Source organism: Myxine glutinosa, chromosome 1, assembly GCF_964187855.1.
Source record: "Myxine glutinosa chromosome 1, kmMyxGlut1.1, whole genome shotgun sequence".
Lineage (NCBI taxonomy): Eukaryota > Metazoa > Chordata > Myxini > Myxiniformes > Myxinidae > Myxine > Myxine glutinosa.
In genome coordinates, this window is record NC_136261.1 from 79174283 (window position 1) to 79198058 (window position 23776).

The 23776-nt window shown below is 44.8% G+C and overlaps 1 protein-coding gene across 1 annotated transcript in view; it reads left to right on the top strand.

Annotated features, from left to right (window-relative positions):
- Window positions 1-23776, top strand: part of PATJ (PATJ crumbs cell polarity complex component) — a 327659-nt gene that overhangs the window by 210702 nt on the left and 93181 nt on the right. Inside the window, 6 exon segments of the mRNA XM_078771907.1 lie at window positions 4866-4964; window positions 5062-5154; window positions 7209-7283; window positions 13376-13505; window positions 19633-19772; window positions 21547-21630. Of these exon segments, the coding sequence (XP_078628033.1) occupies window positions 4866-4964; window positions 5062-5154; window positions 7209-7283; window positions 13376-13505; window positions 19633-19772; window positions 21547-21630 (621 nt within the window).

A 23776-nucleotide genomic window follows, 5' to 3' on the forward strand; every position in this document is an offset into this window, starting at 1 on the left:
CAGCACGCTGTGCATCAGCCGCTGGAAGGCCTGGGCCGCGTTCTTAAAGCCGAACGGCATGCGAAGGAACTTGAAGAGGCCAAAAGGTGTAATTACCGCTGTCTTCGGCACGTCGGCCGGCCGGACGGGTACCTGGTGGTAGCCCCGAATGAGGTCGACCTTGGAAAAGATCACCCACCCCGCCAAATGGGCGGAAAAGTCCTGTATGTGTGGTATCGGGTACCGGTCGTGGGTGGTGGCGTCGTTAAAGCGGCGGTAATCGCCACATGGTCGCCATCCGCCACCCGGTTTGGGCACGATCTGCAGGGGCAAGGCCCACGTGCTATTCGAGTGCAGCACAATGCCCAATCGCTCCAGCGCGTCGAATTCCGCCTTCGCCACGGCGTGTTTGGTCGGGTCTCGGCGACGAGCGCTGGCGTAGACCGGTGGACCTGTGGTCGGGATGTGGTGTTCGACGCCGTGTTTGACGGCGACAGCCAAAAACGTCGGCTGCGTGAGGGCGGGAAACTCGGCGAGCAGGTGGGTGAAATCGTCCGCGGCCGGGAGCGCGCAGGCTAGCTTGGTTGGTGCGGAGCCACTCAATGAGCAGGCGAGCGAGCTGAATGTCTCCGCGTTGATGAGCCGACGCCATTTGACGTCCACCAAAAGCCCATGCGCGCACAGAAAATCTGCACCCAGCAAGGCCATGGGCACGTTCGCGTGATGAAGTCCCACCTGAAGCGCTGGCCCCCGAAGCAGAATGCGACGCTGCACGAACCGAAGGTGCGGATGGAGGAGCCGTTTGCGGCGACCAAGGCGGGGCCGCAAAGCGCGGCCTGTTTGTCTTGCACCGAGGCGGGTATCACGCTCAGCTGAGCGCCGGTGTCGCAGAAAAGACGCCGCCCGGACGCTGTGTCCGTAATAAACAGAAGGCTGCCTGAATGGCCGACGCTCAATGCAGGCAGCGAGTGCCGGCCTGGTCGTTTCCCGACCTGCCGAAAGTGCACGGTGGGCGGCACGTTCTGGCCTTCTGCCCGAACCTGGCGTGGTAGTAGCACATGGTCCGCTCTGGTGGAGGCTCCGGCGGTCGCGTCGGGTTCGGTCGATGGGGCCAATGGCGCTAACTCGGCCGGTGGTGGCACCGGTCGTGGCGCGGGCATTGCCTTGGTCGGCCCAGGGTTCCAGGCAGCCGCTCCGACGTGTCGCCTGGCCGAGGAAAATTTATCGGCCTCCTTGGCCAGGGCGCGAGGGTCCGTGATGGGCGAATTAGCCAAAGCTAATCGTAAAGCCGTACCGCTGACCGATGAGAGCTGGCCTCCACAGCTTGTCGAACCCTTTCGATGTTTTCCGGGGTCCTAACGGTTCGATCACCTCCCCGAGCTGCTCCCGGCCTCACAGATCCAGTTGTCCTGAAGTTTTTTACCCACTTCAATATTGTGTTTCGAGACGGAACGGCGCCACGTCGACCAACATTGAAGTGAGTACGAAATCTGCGCTGTGTAAGCACCACCGAACTACCCGTTTGAATAAACGTCTCAACAACAAAGACGCGATGTTCAATCGTCCACAGCTCCATGACTACTGAAATGGCGCCTAACAACGAGTAACCAACAGCCATCACGCATGCGCTAGACCCCCCACTTGCATTGTTATACCCAATTCAAACATGAATTACATTTTTAAAATGTCTTTGTTACAGTGTATTAAATGGCATTATATATGTAGTCTTTAAAAAAAAAAAAATTGAAATTCGACTAAAAATAACTGTGTACGAGTTTTCTGAAAATCGTCACACCTCCCAGCCGGACACTGTATATTTAAGAAACAGGAAGTAAATTCCTGTGTGGGGCTGGTGTGAAAAAATTCTGACTCAACCCGGGACTCAAACCGAGGAACCTCATCACTTACGAGGTGACAGCCCACTGAGCCATTGAGTCTCTGGGATATCCTCAGAGATCTCTCACACCAACACTGCGAGCTTTATAATGGCCGATGTCTTACGTGCTTGCTAGGCAGACCCCGGATGTGAGTGTATGTATGTCTGTAAGTGTGTGAAAGTGCATTGAAGATGAACTCATCCAACAATTTAAGAAACAGGAAGTAAAGTCCTGTGTATATTTATTTATTTATATATATATATATATATGTATTTATTTACATATTTATTTATTTATATACATATATATATATATATTTATATTTATTTATATATGCATATATATATATATATATTTTTTTTTTAATATATATATTTTTATATATATTTAGATTTAATTATATATTTATATTTATTTATATATATATGTATATATATATATGTACATATATGTATATATATATATATATGTATATGTATATATATATATATATATATATATATATATATATATATATATATATATATATATATATATATATATATATATATATATATATACAGACTTGGCATTTAATATGGAATATTTTTTTTGTGGGGGTGAACTTACTTTTCAAGATGACTTAGAACCAAAAGTTCATTGGAATTATGTTGAAATTATTCTAGATTTTGTTAATGAGACCTTTAAAAGAAACAAAAACCACATTTGACATTTCGAAACAAATAAATTCATCTTTGAAAGTGATGTAAACTGATAGAAAGTGATAGACCAGAAATCGAACTCAATTCATGGACAGTACTGTGTTGAACTTCTGCACATTTTCCAGAAGTATCTCTTTATTTTGCACATTAGCCAAAATTTTTTTTAACAAAAACAAAAGTTAAATTACGACTTGGAATACGGACAGTAAAATTACAGTTCAGTACTTCGTGTAACCCCCACGAGCATTCAGGAGAGCACATACACGTTGAGGCATGCTGTTCACCAGGTTTGCCAAGGTTTGGACAGGAATCGCTTGCCATGCAGTGACAATAGCCTGCTGCAATTCACGCACAGAGGTCGGCTGCTGGTCCAAGTGGTCGATTTGACGCGTTAATTCTGCCCACAAGTTCTCTATCGGATTCATATCCGGGGACATGGCAGGCCACTCCAAATGCTCTACACCACGGTCAGCAAGAAAGTGTTGGATCATGCGAGCACGATGAGGCCGTGCATTGTCATCTTGGAAGACAAAGTTTCCTCGAAAGGCTGCACGAACAAATGGAAGCAATGTTTCTTCCAGAATGGCCCTGTGCTTGAACTGGTTCAGGTTTCCATTCAGAACAACCATGTCAGTTTTGCCCCCTGCATGAAAAGCAGCCCAAATGGTCACCCCACCACCTCCAGCTTGGACTCTTTGCACGATACAATCTTCGTTGTAGGCTTCATGCACTTGTCTGCGCACTCGGATGCGGCCATATTGACGATAGACCAGAAATCTCGACTTGTCACTGAAGATCACGTGATTCCAGTGTCCTGGCTGTCATTGACGGTGCTCACTGGCCCACTGCAATCGGCGCTGGCGGTGTTGTCTGGTCAGACGTGGCTTTCTCAGGGGACGCCTGGCACGATAGCCTGCTTGAACTAGTCGTTGGTTGACTAGCCTTCTGGATACAGGCACATTTGTCAGTTGCTGCCACTCAGCCCTAAGCCGATTAGCTGACTTGGTACGGCCATTGCGGACTAACCGGTGCAGCTGGTGATCATCCCTCCTTGTGGTTCTGCGGGGACGTCCTGACCTCGGTATTGGAGTAGGGACACCCCTCTGAGCATTTCGTTTCAGGATCTTTGACACCTGACCTTGAGTGATGCCATACTGCCGAGCAATAGCACGCTGTTTCATGCCGGAATTTCATAAAGCCACCACTAAATGACAAACAGCATTGTCGAGTTGACGGACCATCTCCAGGGGAAGCGGCAATAACTTTTGTAGATGTGCAGCAGTTGTTTTCCACTAATACAGAACGCAACAACCCTTATATACCCGATTGTGAAGCCAATCGTCAAATGTACCTGTCCGTACATTTTGTCACGCCACTTGTGATATAATCCTGTTATTGACTTCTTGCTGCGACAATCAGTGACATGGTTCTTTTAACAAAGAAATCACCGAAGTGTAAAAGAAACTCACCAGATTGATATACCGAGTTCAGAAAGTAAACCCAAGTCAAGAAAAAAAAAATCCATATTAAATGCCAAGTCTGTATATATATATATATATATAATCGTTAGATTAAATAAGACGCGGACGTAGCTTCAGGACGTCGATCTTTAATTGTCGCACTCGGATGACAATTAAAGATCGACGTCCTGAAGCTACGTCCGCGTCTTATTTAATCTAACGATTATATATTCAATACAAATGAGACGCCCTGCTCGTACTTTGGAGTTTCTACTATTTCTTACAGTTATATATATATATATATATATATATATATATATATATATATATATATATATATATATATATATATATATATATATATATATATATATATATATATATATACACGTTCCCACATTAGGCTTTGCCTGAGAGAAACTACCCTTGCTGCATCGTGGTGGACAACTCGTTGGTTGAGGTTGTAGGTGTGGTTATGGTATGGCTGTGGTACAGACAGATGAGTATTCTTGTCTCAGTTTTCATTTTTATTGTCAACTGTAAGTCGATCATATCACAAGAAAAGACTTGATAGCGCACGCCACAAGGTTGAGACAGACTTTGGTAGCAATGGTAATTTACAATTCCATTAGACGATGCATAGCTTGCTTCCACTCATTATTCCTTGTGCAACAGATGTCCTTCTCAAAACTTTGGGAATCAATGAAAATGCCTTCAAGGGATAGAATGTCATTGTACATTTGCCAAAGAATGAGTTCTATGTTATGATGTCTTGTTTTGAATTGTTGATCACAAAACACCAAATGGCCACTTTTTATTTTCTCTTCTCATAACGTATATGTGCACAGAGCCAGAATGTTCCAGTACCAGCAGCAGAGACCACACATTTCGAGCAAGAGTCCAAACTTCCAGACATTTCGAATGTCCGAGACGTTGAGCTGCCTAAGGTACAGAAACACGGGACATAATCGTTAGCTGCTCATTCCTAGAATGGAGAATGGAACCTCAGCATAAATGTTGCTTGCTTTCTGCTGTCTCTCACAGGAAAATGGCAGCATCGGGTTGGCTTTGATGGACCTGGGAGGGAGGGAAGGTGTTTTTGTCAAAGGCATCGCGTTCGGCGGGCCAGCGGACAAGGCCAGTTTTCAGGAAATCCCGTTGTGCTTTGATTAGAGAAATGTGACCAAATAACTCATTTTGCTTTTCCATCATGATGTTTGGAATAATTTATTACCTCCACCACCTAAGGTTGACTGAGGTTATGTTTTTACCACTGGCTGTTTGTTACTTGCAAAATCGAAGATTTTTTCAAGTATATTGGTAGGTTGAGTTTGCGGTTCTGTCTGTCTGTCTGTTTGTCACCGGCCTACAGGTCACAATTCGAAACCGATCGTCACGAAACTTCACCAAGCTGTATAAGTCGTCCCAATTGAGAAGCCTATTGTTTTTGGGGTCAAAAGGTCAACATAGGCCAAAGGTCACCAAATTTGCCAAATTTCTAAAATCCTCAATTTTCATCCGATTGATTTGAAATTTGAAGAGAACTTGCATATCTGGTCACTGAATTCAACCATCAAGTATATTTGAGGTCAACATAGGCCAAAAGGTCAACATAGGCCAAGTTTTTAAAATCCTCAATTTTCATCCGATTGACTTGAAAATTGAACAGCATTTGCACATTGAGTCACTAAATAGGGAAACGAAATATTTTTAAGGTCAAAGGTCAACTCAAGGTCAACCTTTAAAAAAAATCCTTTTTCATCTGAAAAATCGTCACTTTTCTTCCTGTTGGCCCGAGCTTTGATCAAGATTGTCAATTTTAATCTTGATGAAATGGACAATTTGCTGTATGAATGGAATTTTTTTTTCTTGGGGGTGGGGGGCGGATTTTGCAAGTATCGTGCTCCGCATGACGTCTTCTTGTTTGTTTATCTGTGAGCAGGATATCTCAAAACGTTGTGGACAGATTTCGATGAAGTTTAGTGAACTGGTTGGATGTGTGACAAGGACAAATTGGTTTTGGTTACATTTTCGTGATGATCCGGATCTGGATATTATAATTTTTATTTGATTCTTCACCATTGAGAGATTGGGCTAAAAAACAATATATAACACGATATCTCAAAACGTTGTGACGGATTCGGATGGAACTGGGTGGACAAGTTTGTTTTGTGATAAAGAAGAATTGCTTGAAGATCCGGTTGGAGATCTAGATCTGGATCCGATAATTATTTAAGTCAATCTTCACCATTGAGCGATTGGGCTAAAAACAATACATCACACGATATCTCAAAGTTATGGATGGATTCAGATGAAATTGGTGGACAGGTCAGGTGTGGGACAAGAACAATCTGGTTCGATTTTTGTGAAGATCCAAATCCGGATTCGAGAAGTTTTAAATTTATTTTAAGTGATTCTTCACCATTTAAATATTTAAAGATTTAAAGAAAGATGTTGCACGATATTTCGAAAAGTTGTGGACGAGCTGTGACAAAACTTGGTGGAGGAGTTGGGTCGGTGACGAGAACGAGGTGATTAGACGTTGGTTCCGGTCCTGATGCAGATCCGGCCTAGCAGTGGGATACAAAATCTAAACTGTTCAGCGTGGCAGAGGTGTGCGCTCTACCTACTACCTTTCAATTTAAACCTGTACTGTAGTCCTAAACACCAGTTGTAAAGATATATTTACAAGCACCCATAAAGTTTCCTCTTCCATGTATCTATAAGCCATGTAAATAAAGGTTCTTGAGATTGTCGGGAGACAAAAAATGGGGAAATGGGAGACTGAAAGATTGGTCTTAGACTCTAAGAGTCTTAGTCGTGCACAAGTGAAATATCCAAAGAATGGGGGTGGCTGTGGGAGGAGGGAGGGAGGGATGAGAAGGACAGCGAGGGAGGATGAGAGGGAGAGAGTTCTCCATAACTGTAGGTTGCCTGGACAAAGATGGACTTGTGGCAGAAAAAAAATTGATTTCGAGGCTTTCAGTTTCAGACTGCCTCACCAGCTGTTGCATGATTGATGCAGATTGAGGAGGTTACAAAGAGAATGATTGTTTTTCACTTGAACTTGTACTGGAAAAAAAAAAACATGCGTGGAAACTGGAGATCGTTTTTGGTGTAACTTGTCCCTCTGGAGTTATCATTTGGCTGTTGATCTGCTCCATACTGGTTCTTTTTTGGTTCTTGACTAGGATGGTCACATCAAGATTGGCGATCGCATCTTGGCATTAGGAGATGAAACAGTCGTCAGTGTTCCTGCATCCAGGGTAAGATACATGTTCTTGCTTTCATTGTGGAGTGGTAGAAAATAAACCATTTGACAATTGGCAATCTGCATGTCAAACGCCTAAAGTGAATGTGTGCAGTTGAATATTTCCTCCGTCAAGATATTATGTCTTTAAAACTGCTGAATGTATCAATATTGGTTTCCGCTGTTCTTTTTTTTGGATGGGGGTTGGGGGGAGCATGTACATATATTTATTTTATTCATAACATTAAGGCTCATGGAAGAGTGAGGTGATAAAGGGTATGAACTGACAGCGGGACAAGAGATGTCAATGGAATTGATGAATGAATGGAGAGAGAAGGGGGAAGAGAAGTGGAAGGACAGAGACAGAGGGGGGGAAGGAGAGAGAAACAGAGGGGTAAAGGAGAGAGAAACAGAGGGGGGAAAGGAGAGAGAAACAGAGGGGGGAAAGGAGAGAGAAACAGAGGGGGGAAAGGAGAGAGAAACAGAGGGGGGAAAGGAGACAGAAACAGAGGGGGGAAAGGAGACAGAAACAGAGGGGGGAAAGGAGAGAGAAACAGAGGGGGGAAAGGAGAGAGAAACAGAGGGGGGAAAGGAGAGAGAAACAGAGGGGGGAAAGGAGAGAGAAACAGAGGGGGGAAAGGAGACAGAAACAGAGGGGGGAAAGGAGACAGAAACAGAGGGGGGAAAGGAGAGAGAAACAGAGGGGGGAAAGGAGAGAGAAACAGAGGGGGGAAAGGAGAGAGAAACAGAGGGGGGAAAGGAGAGAGAAACAGAGGGGGGAAAGGAGAGAGAAACAGAGGGGGGAAAGGAGAGAGAAACAGAGGGGGGAAAGGAGAGAGAAACAGAGGGGGGAAAGGAGAGAGAAACAGAGGGGGGAAAGGAGAGAGAAACAGAGGGGGGAAAGGAGAGAGAAACAGAGGGGGGAAAGGAGAGAGAAACAGAGGGGGGAAAGGAGAGAGAAACAGAGGGGGGAAAGGAGAGAGAAACAGAGGGGGGAAAGGAGAGAGAAACAGAGGGGGGAAAGGAGAGAGAAACAGAGGGGGGAAAGGAGAGAGAAACAGAGGGGGGAAAGGAGAGAGAAACAGAGGGGGGAAAGGAGACAGAAACAGGGGGGGGAAAGGAGACAGAAACAGAGGGGGGAAAGGAGAGAGAAACAGAGGGGGGAAAGGAGAGAGAAACAGAGGGGGGAAAGGAGAGAGAAACAGAGGGGGGAAAGGAGAGAGAAACAGAGGGGGGAAAGGAGAGAGAAACAGAGGGGGGAAAGGAGAGAGAAACAGAGGGGGGAAAGGAGAGAGAAACAGAGGGGGGAAAGGAGAGAGAAACAGAGGGGGGAAAGGAGAGAGAAACAGAGGGGGGAAAGGAGAGAGAAACAGAGGGGGGAAAGGAGAGAGAAACAGAGGGGGGAAAGGAGAGAGAAACAGAGGGGGGAAAGGAGACAGAAACAGAGGGGGGAAAGGAGACAGAAACAGAGGGGGGAAAGGAGAGAGAAACAGAGGGGGGAAAGGAGAGAGAAACAGAGGGGGGAAAGGAGAGAGAAACAGAGGGGGGAAAGAAGAGAGAAACAGAGGGGGGAAAGGAGAGAGAAACAGAGGGGGGAAAGGAGAGAGAAACAGAGGGGGGAAAGGAGAGAGAAACAGAGGGGGGAAAGGAGAGAGAAACAGAGGGGGGAAAGGAGAGAGAAACAGAGGGGGGAAAGGAGAGAGAAACAGAGGGGGGAAAGGAGAGAGAAACAGAGGGGGGAAAGGAGAGAGAAACAGAGGGGGGAAAGGAGAGAGAAACAGAGGGGGGAAAGGAGAGAGAAACAGAGGGGGGAAAGGAGAGAGAAACAGAGGGGGGAAAGGAGAGAGAAACAGAGGGGGGAAAGGAGAGAGAAACAGAGGGGGGAAAGGAGAGAGAAACAGAGGGGGGAAAGGAGAGAGAAACAGAGGGGGGAAAGGAGAGAGAAACAGAGGGGGGAAAGGAGAGAGAAACAGAGGGGGGAAAGGAGAGAGAAACAGAGGGGGGAAAGGAGAGAGAAACAGAGGGGGGAAAGGAGAGAGAAACAGAGGGGGGAAAGGAGAGAGAAACAGAGGGGGGAAAGGAGAGAGAAACAGAGGGGGGAAAGGAGAGAGAAACAGAGGGGGGAAAGGAGAGAGAAACCGAGGGGGGAAAGGAGAGAGAAACCGAGGGGGGAAAGGAGAGAGAAACCGAGGGGGGAAAGGAGAGAGAACCCGAGGGGGGAAAGGAGAGAGAAACCGAGGGGGGAAAGGAGAGAGAAACCGAGGGGGGAAAGGAGAGAGAAACCGAGGGGGGAAAGGAGAGAGAAACCGAGGGGGGAAAGGAGAGAGAAACCGAGGGGGGAAAGGAGAGAGAAACCGAGGGGGGAAAGGAGAGAGAAACCGAGGGGGTAAAGGAGAGAGAAACCGAGGGGGTAAAGGAGAGAGAAACCGAGGGGGGAAAGGAGTGAGAAACCGAGGGGGGAAAGGAGAGAGAAACCGAGGGGGGAAGGAGAGAGAAACAGAGGGGGGAAAGGAGAGAGAAACAGAGGGGGGAAAGGAGAGAGAAACAGAGGGGGGGGAAAGGAGAGAGAAACCGAGGGGGGGAAGGAGAGAGAAACCGAGGGGGGGAAGGAGAGAGAAACCGAGGGGGGAAAGGAGAGAGAAACAGAGGGGGGAAAGGAGAGAGAAACAGAGGGGGGAAAGGAGAGGGAAACAGAGGGGGGGAAAGGAGAGAGAAACCGAGGGGGTAAAGGAGAGAGAAACCGAGGGGGGAAAGGAGTGAGAAACCGAGGGGGGAAAGGAGAGAGAAACAGAGGGGGGAAAGGAGAGAGAAACAGAGGGGGGAAAGGAGAGAGAAACAGAGGGGGGAAAGGAGAGAGAAACAGAGGGGGGAAAGGAGAGAGAAACAGAGGGGGGGAAAGGAGAGAGAAACCGAGGGGGGAAAGGAGAGAGAAACAGAGGGGGGAAAGGAGAGAGAAACCGAGGGGGGAAAGGAGAGAGAAACAGAGGGGGGAAAGGAGAGAGAAACAGAGGGGGAAAAGGAGAGAGAAACCGAGGGGGGAAAGGAGAGAGAAACCGAAGGGGGAAAGGAGAGAGAAACCGAAGGGGGAAAGGAGAGAGAAACAGAGGGGGAAAGGAGAGAGAAACAGAGGGGGAAAAGGAGAGAGAAACCGAGGGGGGAAAGGAGAGAGAAACCGAAGGGGGAAAGGAGAGAGAAACAGAGGGGGGAAAGGAGAGAGAAACAGAGGGGGGAAAGGTGTGAGAAACAGAGGGGGGAAAGGAGAGAGATACAGAGGGGGGAAAGGAGAGAGATACAGAGGGGGGAAAGGAGAGAGATACAGAGGGGGGAAAGGAGAGAGATACAGAGGGGGGGAAGGAGAGAGATACAGAGGGGGGAAAGGAGAGAGATACAGAGGGGGGAAAGGAGAGAGATACAGAGGGGGGGAAGGAGAGAGAAACAGAGGGGGGAAAGGAGAGAGAAACAGAGGGGGAAAAGGAGAGAGAAACCGAGGGGGGAAAGGAGAGAGAAACCGAAGGGGGAAAGGAGAGAGAAACCGAAGGGGGAAAGGAGAGAGAAACAGAGGGGGAAAGGAGAGAGAAACAGAGGGGGAAAAGGAGAGAGAAACCGAGGGGGGAAAGGAGAGAGAAACCGAAGGGGGAAAGGAGAGAGAAACAGAGGGGGGAAAGGAGAGAGAAACAGAGGGGGGAAAGGTGTGAGAAACAGAGGGGGGAAAGGAGAGAGATACAGAGGGGGGAAAGGAGAGAGATACAGAGGGGGGAAAGGAGAGAGATACAGAGGGGGGAAAGGAGAGAGATACAGAGGGGGGGAAGGAGAGAGATACAGAGGGGGGAAAGGAGAGAGATACAGAGGGGGGAAAGGAGAGAGATACAGAGGGGGGAAAGGAGAGAGATACAGAGGGGGGAAAGGAGAGAGATACAGAGGGGGGAAAGGAGAGAGATACAGAGGGGGGAAAGGAGAGAGATACAGAGGGGGGAAAGGAGAGAGATACAGAGGGGGGAAAGGAGAGAGATACAGAGGGGGGAAAGGAGAGAATGAGATGTGGGAAGACCAGAAAGGATTTGGTGGAAGACAGAGACCACTGACCTGTTTGCGATGTGAAAGTGATAAGCCCATATACTCTGCTTCATCTTGGGAAATTCAAATAACCTTGAATGCCTTAATTTCCACGGCATCAATCTGAGCAAGGTGTGAGGCACGATTCCATTGAGAGCCACGTGTTGGCTTAGAGAGTAGAGGAAGTCAGTAAGCCAAGTGGCTTTGGATACCAAAGGCAGAGAGTTTGGAGAGCAACGTGGCTTGCGAGATGGTATCAAATGCTCGAGATGTGTCTGGAGGGACATCCCTGATCTCATGTCTGACATGAAGGACCTCCATCCATTGTTGTAAGAGCAGAATCAGCCTATCCAAGGTTGTGTGACATGGTCTGAATCCAAATTGATGAGCTGAGAACATGAGACCAGACCATTGAAGAAAAGGAAAGATTTGATGTCAGCTGTGATGATGGATTCCTTAACCTTGGTGATTAGTTGCACAAGCTGATATGTCGGTAGCTAAAGAGGATCGGTTTTTGTACCTAATGCATGTAATTCGGTGATGTTGGGTGACTTCCAGGCAGATGAAGGATGGCCTCGGGCAAATGATAAGGTGAACAGAGCTGAAAGGGGATGTGCCAGAACAGGCTTTTATGACGCGTGAGCTTACATATGCTAGAACAGGCTTTTATGACGCGTGAGCTTACATATGCTGTCCGGTCCAGTTTCAGAATCAGTCGAGGGTTGCCAGAAACCTCTCCACTTTTTCAGGTGCAAATGACAGAGTCCAGGAGCCGTTATGTGTGACTGCATAGGGTGGGTACAGAGGGCGAGGGGTTGGGGACACAAGATTTGGAAGCAAACAGAATTGAAGCATTCAACCTTCTCAGGGGTGGAGTCGGCTGTGGTGCCATTTGAAGAGCGGGAAGTGATGGAGGGGGAGCATACACCAGAAATGGATTTAACAAGGCACCACCAGTTTTTAGAGGAGGGAAACCAATCTGAAAGTTCAATCTTGAGGTGGGCCAGATGTTATTTTCTGGCTCTCCGAAGAGTCAACACACACTTGTTGCTGGCATTGTGGAATGATATGAGATTTCTTTCACTTGGATTTGCCTTCCATGAAGAGAAGGTAAGTTGTTTCAAGGCAAATGCCTCACCACAGGATTCAGTATATCATGGGTGTGAAGAAGGGTATGATAACTGAAGATGAGATGGGATGGATCTGTGCATACGCGAAAGCAGATGTATGTGGAAGAATTCCATGAGTTAAAATCAGGGGCACCAGAAATATAGGGAACTTGTCCTATATCAAGAATGGGAGAGGATAGGACGATTGGCAAGATGGGAGAAGTGTCGGGTATGGGGAAGGTGGGAGAAGATGGAAGAAGGTGATTGGAGGAGGAAGATAAGAGGGTTTTGTTGAGTGGGTTGCAGAAAGAGGGGACATGTTGTGGAAAGATGCTGAAGAGGGGGGATACACAGAAGAGTTGGGGTTGGAAAGATGTGGCCATGTGGTGGAGAGTACTGACAAGGAGTGGTTTCACACCATTAATGGACATGAAGGGGATTTGATCGTCATGTGCAGAAAACGTCTGCCAACTGGACTGCTCGAGATTTCCAATCTGGATATACGGAGACAGACATCATGAGGTGGAATTAACGGTTGTTGAAGGCACGGAGCAAAGTGGCACTGCCGTTGGGGAAAATGGACGATGGACCAAGTGTTTTGGAGTGAGACAGGTTTGGAAAATAAGCCTGGTGAAGAAGAATAATAAATGAGAGGAATATATTATGATGTGGTCTGGAAAACTTCGCTTTGATTAACTGGAAGTAGGAACTGCTCGATCTGACGTCCAACATGCACAGTCCAAGAACCACAAGTCAAGAAAAGGCTAATCATAAAAGTCTTAATCGGAAGTCTAATCTTAAATATGTTCAGCATTATTTCTCTGCAATATCTGTGCAAATCTTCCCTTCTCCCCATTCCTAATACTTGGATAAGTTTTTCTAACAATAGGTGATGGCGTGTTCTGAATGAATGAGCAATGCAGAGTAACACTTAACTACTGTGCAGGTGCTGGAGCTGATAGAGAGTGCTGAACATTCAGTGAAGCTCAAGGTTGGTTACAATGAGAGACCAAACAGCCGAGTGGTGTCACTGCCACAGCCGCCCTCATCCCATCTGCCAAGATCTCCCGTTGCTGGTAATTTGTATATCTTATCTCTTGTGGGGTGCCGGGGAAGGAAGTGGGAGGGGTGCAGAGTGCAGTTGCCAGAAGTATCCATTGTTCGCACTCAATGGTGTCGTCAGTTATACGATTGTTACCCTCACCAGAGGAGAGGGTATTGCATTTGAGTCTGTTTGTTTGTTTGTTTGTTTGTCTGTCTGTCTGTATGTTTGTCCACACAGAATAAAACTGATTTTCTCTGCAACCATTGGTCCGATTGACAGGAAAGTTTCACCGTAGGTGCGCCTCCTCCTGTAGTTTTTAAAAATAATTATGACGGCACAGGCCACGTGGTACGGCCGCCATCTTGGAAAAGCCAAAAATCTTTGCACCTCCATAATCTCCGAAAGTGATAAACAGTAAAATATGGTATTGGAGATGTTGATGAAGGGAGTTTGTGGAAGAACTTGAAAAGATGCTAAAAGGTAGTAAAACATTGAAACCAGCTCAGAAATAGAGCTTGACCAAGACGAGTCATTTCTGATGGGTGCAGGAGCTCAAAACTGCACTTTATGAACAAATTGTAGTCAAACACTGCTTGCATTATCCTTCATCTTTTTTCTTCCTGCTGCGATTCAGCACAAGGCCAGAACCACGGCTTCTCCGCCCTTTTCATTCTCTGAAGAATGCTATGCTTCTTCTCTAGTAATTGGAGCTTCCATTATATCCTTCACCGTTTGCTTACATTTGCTTCTTAGTCTCTCTTCTTGCATTCTACCGTTCATTCTGCTTTGGTGTATTATTAGCTCACCCGGAAGTTCAGGGAAGCTTATGAGATGGCGCGTCGTCCGTCAGTCCGTCTGTCCGTAAACACTTGAAACTTCTTCTCCGAAACCGCTGAAGGGATTGTCACCAAACATGGAACAAATGATATTTTTTGTGTTGTGACTAAAGTTTGTTCATGGCATTATAGAAATCGGGGCAAAGGGGGTCTACCGGGGGTCAAAGTGGATCCAGGTTTGACCCCCCAAAATAGGAATTTGCTTTCTTCTCTGAAAGTGCACACACGATTTATATGAAACTTGACCACAACCTGAATCACCCGTGATGTACCAAAGTTTGTTCACGGCATTAAAAAAATCGGGCCCTGAGGGAGTGTATGGGGGGGTTGCCCCCCAAAATAGGTGTTTGCTCTTTTCTCTGAAACTACATACACAATTGCAATGAAACTTCACCACAACCTTCATCACCCGTGATTTACCAATGTTTGTTCAAGGCATCAGAAAAAATTGGGGTCTGAGGAGGTATACAGGATGGGACGGGTGGGGAGTAGGGGTTGCCCCCCAAAATATATATATTTTTTGTTTGTTTGTTTAAAGTCTTATGATTATGTTAGCATGATTCTACATCCTGCACTGTCTTCTAGAAATCATTCAAATTAGTTTAAAATACCTTTATTCAGTATAGTATACTGTTTATTGGCTAATCCCTGCTCTAGGGAGGAAAAATGGCCTTAAAACGATCATTCATTCATTCAGTATACTGTTTATTCTACCAGGTGAGCACCAGGGGTATTGCTCCTATGTTTGTCTTTCCTCTTCGATATTTTTACGGCGTAGCCCATCGGGCAGAGCCGTCTAGAACAGTGTTTGTCCGTCTGTATGTATGCATGTATGTATGTATGTCCCCTGAAACGTATACCAATCAGAGCTGAGTATCTGATCACATGACAGGGTGATGTGATTACGTCTGATGTCATTACGGCATAAGGCGGCTGACTCCACACACCGCCATTTTGATTTATATGCCGTTCATGCCGAACATATCGTCAAACCTGTCGTATAGCACAATCGCCATGCTCAACCTTTACGTTTTTCATTCAGTGTGAAACATAAACATACCGATTGTTTAAATGACCATCAAATATAGAAAGCATCGGCGTTACGTCTCTTCCAACAATACGGTACTTATAGGCCTTAAGCGTTATGACTCACCGTCCGCTTTGGACAAATTAAGCCCAGGTTTATTAATACAGTGGTATTCTTTTCGTAATAATAATAATAATATTATAGTAAATATAACCATAACACTTTAATCCCAATGTCGTGAATGGAAAGTTGATGGATTGAAGCGGTGTAACCACGGAAGTAAGGAATTCACCTCGGTTTTTAAAAAATAATATAATTTTTGTAATAATAACGTAATATTATTATAGTAAATCTAATCATAACACTAATCCCTTTAATAGTGACTGCAACGTTACTGGAGGTTAAATATATATCTTATATATATTAATGTGGTGGCAGTTGTGAATGGCAGGAAGGGTCATTCCTCTTTGGGGTATATAGATTACAGTCGATATATGGTCTGGTCTCAAGAACATTGGGTGTGTGTTCATTTACCAAGCTTCTTGTGGTGTCGATTTGCCAATTTCACAATTCTGGGCGTGTTGGCGATAACATGAACTTCCTGCGATAATTTTGTGCACTGCACAACGATGTCAAAATCATACAGGAAAATAAATTCTGGAGGTTGGAAAGTCAGCTGAGTTCATGGGTTTACCTCTGGCGTCTAAGATTGGGCACATTCGGGACGGTAAATAATTTGGGGAGATGCGAGTAAGACGGGACTTAATGATGAGATATTCAGAAGGTTATTCTTAAGTGCAGTTTGTCAGCAGTAATTATGTTCATGGAATACTAAGGCAAACCTACTGCACACAAACCTTTCATCTCTCTAGTTGATGAACAGCATCATGTGACACGATGAAATGAGCAGGTTCGCTGGCACCTCGAAATGTTGTCGCCAAACCATGTTTTCAGATCATAATCTTGTTTTGGAGGCTTGTTTTTTTTTTTGGTGGATTTTGCTTCTCATGACAGCCAATTTGAAAAAAAAATTTTTACTGGACTTCTGTCAGCATTGGGCAATTTAAGATAACCATAGTTTTTCATTTTAGTATGACGAGTACACCCGCTCACTATGGATGGGGCAGGAAGGGTCATTCCTCTTTGGGGTATCTAGATTACAGTCGATCTATGGTTGGGTCTCAAGAACATTGGGTGTGTGTTCATTTACCAAGCTTGTTGTGAAGAGATCGCCAAGTGGTTTAAGCATTTGAACAAGCACTCCATTCAAAACCGTTAAGGAACGGCTGGCTTGGCAAGCGCTAGCTAGCTGCTTGGTAAAGGATCACACCTCCAACTCTTGTGGCTGTGGGGTATATAGATTACACCTCCAACACCTCCAACCACCTCCAACCACCTCCAATTATTACACCTCCAACCGTTGTGGCTGTGTGGTATATAGATTACAGTAGATCTTCGCTCAGTTCTGTAAGTAAAACTTAGCTCATGGATTTCGGAATTCCTCCAACTTTCTTTGTTTAATGTTATAAATAGCATTTAATATGTGTTTGTGGTTTATAATATTTTACAAGCCCGGCTACGCCACTGTTAGACTTCTGGTCTTGTTATAACAGGATTTAATGCTCGTAGTGGAGATTCCACATACTCATCTTACACAGATGGATATAGACGAATACAAGAGACACAACACAGGCCTGTTAGACGAGACAAACACAGCCACTGGGCTTGGGAGAAGTGCCATCACTTCCCCGAGAACTCTGGGTACCAGGAACACCACAACAATGGCACCGCCTTTCTCACCGCACTCGGCAGGACATTTCCTAAAGAGGCATTTCCTCCTCCCCATGGATGCCAGCCGATGGGGATTATCAGTGTTCTTATCATTTTTAATTCTGAGCATCAAGCAAGGAAGAAGCATGTACCATTTTTAGTCTTTGGTGTGATTCGGTCAGGGGTTTGATCCGCCGATCTCCCAGACTCGGAACAGAGTCTCTAACCAGTACACCACCGAGTCTGGTCGTTCTTTAAAAAAATGGGCAAACCACTTCACTCTTGATCAACGTATTCTCACACTCACTATACATTTGAACACTGTGCGCAGGTGCTCTATGAACTCTCCAGTTTGTCTTTCTCTGATGTCTCCATTTCTTGCAGCATCATCTCATTGTATGTTTAGTAAGCCACTCAACAAGTGCATTTCGAAGGAATGTCGTTTTTCTTCTCTGTTATTCTGCAGGTGCAGATGGATGACCCATGCATTGCAGTTGGTGTTCCAATTGCATTGAATATCTTCACTATTGTCCTTTCTAATGTGTTCCTCCTTCTCCACAAAGGCGACTCTTTAGAGCATTGGCCGTTGCGACTCCTGGCTTCTCATTAATTTTCTTTTCTGCTTCTTGTGTGTATGGAAGTAACCCTATGAGTGATGTGTGCAGACTGCCTCGATCGCACCAAGCAGAGGAAGAGCTTAGTACGCAGGGATTTATCATTCAGAGTACAAATAATGCCTAATAAAGGGAAACAACTTTTAAGAAAAACTGCATTAAAAGATGAAAAATGATGTTTGGAATTCCAGTGGCATGTCATTATGGAAAATTGTTTCCAATAATATAATTAAGCAAATGCATGATCATGCGGCACATGGTTCCTGGTCCCTCAACATCCACGGAATATAAAATGGGAGTTAATCGTCATCATCCATCATTTGCTGTAATTCCTTACAACATCCAGGCACAGCATGTCAAAAAGGGAGAATTGATGATTACAGTGCATTCAGAAAGTATTCAGACCCCTTCACTTTTTTCACATTTTGTTATGTTGCAGCCTTATGCTGAAATCGTTTAAATTCATTTTTCCCTCATCAATCTACACTCAATCAACCATAATGACAAAGAGAAAACAGGATTTTAGAAAGTTTTGCAAATATATTAAAAAGAAACAAATGAAATATCACATTTACGTAAGTATTCAGACCCTTTGCTATGACACTTGAAATTTAGCTCAGGTGCCTCCCATTTCTCTTGATCATCTTTGAGATGTTTCTACACCTTGTTTGGAGTTAACCTGTGATAAATTCAATTGATTGGACATGGTTTGGAAAGGCACACACTTGTATATATAAGGTCTCACAGCTGACAATGCATATTAGAGAAAAAACCAAGCCATGACGTCGAAGGAACTGCCTGCAGAGCTCAGAGACAGGATTGTGTCGAGGCACAGATCTGGGGAAGCCTACAAAAAAATCTCTGCTGCAATGAAGGTTCCCAAGAGCACAGTGGCCTCCATAATTCTTAAATGGAAGAAGTTTGGAACAACCAGGACTCTTCCTCGAGTTGGGCCGCCCGGCCAAACTGAGCAATCGGGGGAGAAGGGCCTTGGTAAGAGAGGTGACCAAGAACCCAATGGTCACTCTGGCTGAGTTCCAGAGATCCTGTGTGGAGATGGGAGAAACTTCCAGAAGGACAACCATCACTGCAACATTCCACCGATCTGGGCTTTATGGGAGAGTGGCCAGACGGAAGCCTCTCCTCAGTGAAAGACACATGAAAGCCCACAGAATCTTGTTTCTCACAGTCTGAGAGTCCTTTAGGTGCTTTTTTTGCAAACTCCAAGCGGGCTTTCATGTGTCTTTCACTGAGGAGATGCCTTGTTATATCAGTGCTCCTAACATGTGAGACCTTGTTATAACAGTGCTCCTAACACGTGAGACCTTGTTATAACAGTGCTCCTAACATGTGAGTCCTTGTTATAACAGTGCTTCTAACATGTGAGACCTTGTTATAACAGTGCTCCTAACATGTGAGACCTTGTTATAACAGTGCTCCTAACATGTGAGTCCTTGTTATAACAGTGCTCCTAACATGTGAGTCCTTGTTATAACAGTGCTCCTAACATGTGAGTCCTTGTTATAACAGTGCTCCTAACATGTGAGACCTTGTTATAACAGTGCTCCTAACATGTGAGACCTTGTTATAACAGTGCTCCTAACATGTGAGACCTTGTTATAACAGTGCTCCTAACATGTGAGACCTTGTTATAACAGTGCTCCTAACATGTGAGTCCTTGTTATAACAGTGCTCCTAACATGTGAGACCTTGTTATAACAGTGCTCCTAACATGTGAGACCTTGTTATAACAGTGCTCCTAACATGTGAGACCTTGTTATAACAGTACTCCTAACATGTGAGACCTTGTTATAACAGTGCTCCTAACATGTGAGACCTTGTTATAACAGATCCCGATTATAATAATGTTTTTATTTTATTTATTTTTGTTCGTTGCATGTCTCTTTGCAGTAACGGCAACCCCCTTACCTTCCCTGCTCTCCAAGCCAGCCACCTGTCCCGTGTTTTCGGGGCGAGAAACGATGATTGAGATTTGCAAAGGCCGTACTGGTCTCGGCCTCAGTGTCGTCGGTGGCTCAGACACACCTCTGGTAAGGTAACCATGATGGCTCTTCTTTTTGCTAAATATTGTTTGAATTTTACATTCGTCGTATTTGTTTCTGAGAAATATATTTTGTGGAAGAGCTCACAATGTTAGTAGGCCAGAAACTACATTTCATTCAAGTCTCTATTCAAATCTACAGGGTGGCCTGAAAGTTGCGTTTCCCCTCCCAGTAAAGAATTCACTCAAAACTCTTAATAATATTGGTTTTATTGTGCAGTACTTACAATGATGAATCAGTCATTGTATATTTATGCGCTCCATTATTCTGCTTGCACCACTGAATCCGTTGCCAAGTCCTTTTAGACGTATTTGTGGAGTCACCTGTTGTGCGAAAGAGGTGATGACTGCAGCGCACATTTATTCAATCGTCCTATACCTGTTTGTCGATATTTTCTCCATTATGAAGCCGCACAAATAGGTGCCTGGAGTGGTTAGATCTGGACTACATTGGTGGCCACGTTAGAGGAGCTTCGGTGGAAAAGGCTATCCAAAGAGTTACCCGAAAGCTGTCCGCACTTGAACAGTTGTTCGGCCTTTGTGTGCCCGCCCTTTCCTGCACCCAAACACAAGCAACCAACTGCTTTTTTAACACTGCAACAATTTGTATCCGCCATGCTGTCTACCTTCCTACTGACGCCCGCATCAACGAGTCAGTGTTGCCACATATCAGGGCAGAGGGGGGAAGAGAGGTAAGGAGGTGTGAGACATTTAGCGTGGCTAAAGTGACTTTCAATCCACCCTGTAGATTTGGTCCCAATCCTCATGGTCACTCAGCCAGGTGTTGGCTTAGCGGTTTGGGTGCCGGCTTGGGATCTTAGGATCCTGGGTTCGAATCCCGGTCGATTGCTGAATTAACGCCAATGGGGTTGACTCAGCCTGTCATCCTTCCGAGGTCGGCAAATTGAGTACCAATTCACTGGTAATTCCCTGTGTGTCGCAAAAGGCGACCAACAGGGTTGGCGGCAGGAAGGGCACCCGAACATAAAACATTGCTTCAAAAAGGGGACCACGGTGCCCGAAAAAGGCCAACCCCTGCTCTGCGGAGAAAAATGGCCTCTAAAGGTGGTTCCTCATGGTCACTCGATATGTTATCATTGTCGATGTACTTGGTGAATTTCTTTCATGAATCTTCAGTCTGTTTTCTGAACCTTTTGATGCGCTTTGTTGTTGTGGGAAAATCCCTTTTGGCATTAATTTTGTATCGCCCTTACGAGTTTGATCTGTGTCGATGCTTTACTTTTTACCTCGTACTAATGAGCCGAGCATCCATATGACCAGCACACATAATATATATTTAAAGCAGTGCCGGTTTATTGGAAAATCAATGCTTGAAGGAATGTCTCATTGCTGCGTATTGCATTCAAATTAGCCTTATTGGGAAAGAGTGTTCTGGATTATTTGGCTCCTCTTGCGTGGGCATTCTCATCACCATTCGGTGTGATAGACAAATGGCGGCATGTAAAGATTTTACAAATTGGAAATACAGTACACTGTTGCATTTTGGCAGTGCGTTCCATACCGCAGCATTCTCAACCATGCTGGGCACGGATCGGAGCTTGCAGAAAGCGATGTGTCTCCCTCTGGAGTGATTAATCACAGCAGCGTAATGTCTGAAACCAGATCTTGCTCTAACTGGAGAGAGATGCAGCTATACTGGCATTGTCGATGGCCGTGCAGTCGCTTGTGAAATGCGCACACTCGCTCCCATCAGTGTCTTTCAGGAATGATTAAATGTGATCTCAACCAAAGTGTCCCCCCAGGGTGCCATTGTGATACATGAAGTGTATGAAGAGGGCGCAGCAGCGAAAGATAGCCGACTTTGGCCTGGAGATCAGATTCTAAAGGCAAGAGTTGTTTATTGTTAAATATGTATGCCCAAGTCGATGATTTTTCACCTTCTTGCCATTTGGTGTTAGTGGAATTTTTTTCATTCGCTTTGCTTTATTCACCACCCTCTACTATAGTTGCAGTTGTTGCTTTACGTATCAATTTTTCCCTATTTATCATAATTACTGCTATCGGTGGCTTGTCGCTTTCTAACTGGTGGACGGAGGTTATGTTTTCACCCCTAGCTGTTTGTCTGTCTATCTTCATGGGAGCACGATATCTAAAAAAACGTTATGGATGGATTTGGACGGAATTTGGTGGGCAGGTTGGGTGTGTGACATGGATGAATCGATTCGATTTTTTAAAGAATTGGATCTGGATCCGATAAATACCCTGCCCCGAGCGAAGCGAAAAGCGGGCTTGAGCGATCGGCTGCGTGCGTACGTGCCTGCATCTTACTATAATTCACCAAATGTCCGTCCGTTCCCAGGTACCGCAAAAACGGCTGAACCGATCGCAACGAAATTTTGGGTGGGTAATCCTGGGACCCCCTGGAGTAAAATTAAAATATGCTATATTGTGTTGCCAATTTTCTCCCCAATTTTCCAATTTTCCAGTTTTTCCAAACACGATGGAATAATATTTACCGATATGAACAGTGATGTGGCTTTTATTGAAATTCGACAAATACTGTTTAGATTTTGATGATTTGCGTGTGATATGATTTAACGGATGTTTACATAAATCGTTCAAAATAAATTTTAAAAAGCCTTCAATTTCTGATATTTTGCCTTTTCATTTGGGCCTCCCAATTGAAGCCCCACCCTTATGGCGGGTACCGTTGCTAATAGTATTAATTTGTAATTGGAATGATGAATCATGCTGTTTGGAATAAAAATATAGAGATATTGAGTTTAAAACTGAATGAGGAAATGATGACGTAAGGGCTTTCATCCGTGACATTCGTGGATTCACCATTTGCAGTTTCGAGATTGACTGTATGTCGCAACATTCAGACTGGGTATGTTTTTTTGTCCAAGTTCTTCACGAATCTGCTGTCAATGCGTGAAATCAAATTTTTTTAATACTTGCAGTATCTGGTAACTGATATCCCCACCCAGGTCATACTATCCTCTTAATCTAATGTATCAAACAAGCCCGGCTACGCTGTTGTTAGACTATCGGTCTTGTTTTAAAAATTCATTTTCTCAGGTCCGATTGGTCTGATTAACACGAATTTTGCAGCATGGAAGCACCTCCTCCTGTAGAATATTTTACTGATAATTATGAGGCCATACGTTACATGGTATGGACGCCATCTTGGAAAAACGTTGCACCTTTATATCTCCGAAACCTATCAATGGAAAAATTTTAAACATGGTTCATTGTCAATACTCCCCCAAGGGAAATAATATGTTTTAATGATGTCATCGGTTAATCCAATTAATGTCATTTTAATGATGTTACGCTTTCATTATGATGTCATAATTCGACAAGTACAATGCTTAATCCGATCAGTATAAAAAAAATTTCACTGCAACCATTGAAATGTTCACCATAGGAGCTTCTCATCCTGTAGAATATTTTAATGATAATTATGATGTCATAGGTCACGTGGTACAGGCGGCATCTTGGAAAAACCAAAAAAAGTTGCACCTCTATATCTCTGAAACCACTCCATGGAGAAAATTGAAATGGCTCCGTGTAAAGAACTCTGCATGGGGAATAAGTGTTATTAATTATCACATGATGGCCTCTAAAGGTGTTTTGTTTTGTTTTGTTTTTTTGTTTTTTATCATTACATAATTGGTGACATCATGATTCGACAAGTACAACGCTTTGTCCGATCAGTTTGAAATAGAGTGTGATCGACATAACAATTATATTGGAGAATGTAAATTTATGATGTCATCGGTCACATGGTCTGGCAGCCATATTGGATCAAAGAAAGAAATCCCCCCTTTTTTTTTTTCTTTTTTTTTTGTATACAACATCGAGGCTCGTGAAAGAGCGAACATTAATCACACAGAAAGACAAACCGACACAAAAACATACAACATCGGGAGCGGTAGACAAGATGGGGAGAGAGGGGGAAGGACACAAACACAACATTTGAGAGCAGGGACCGAGAGACATGGAGACATCGAGAGATCTGAGAGAGGG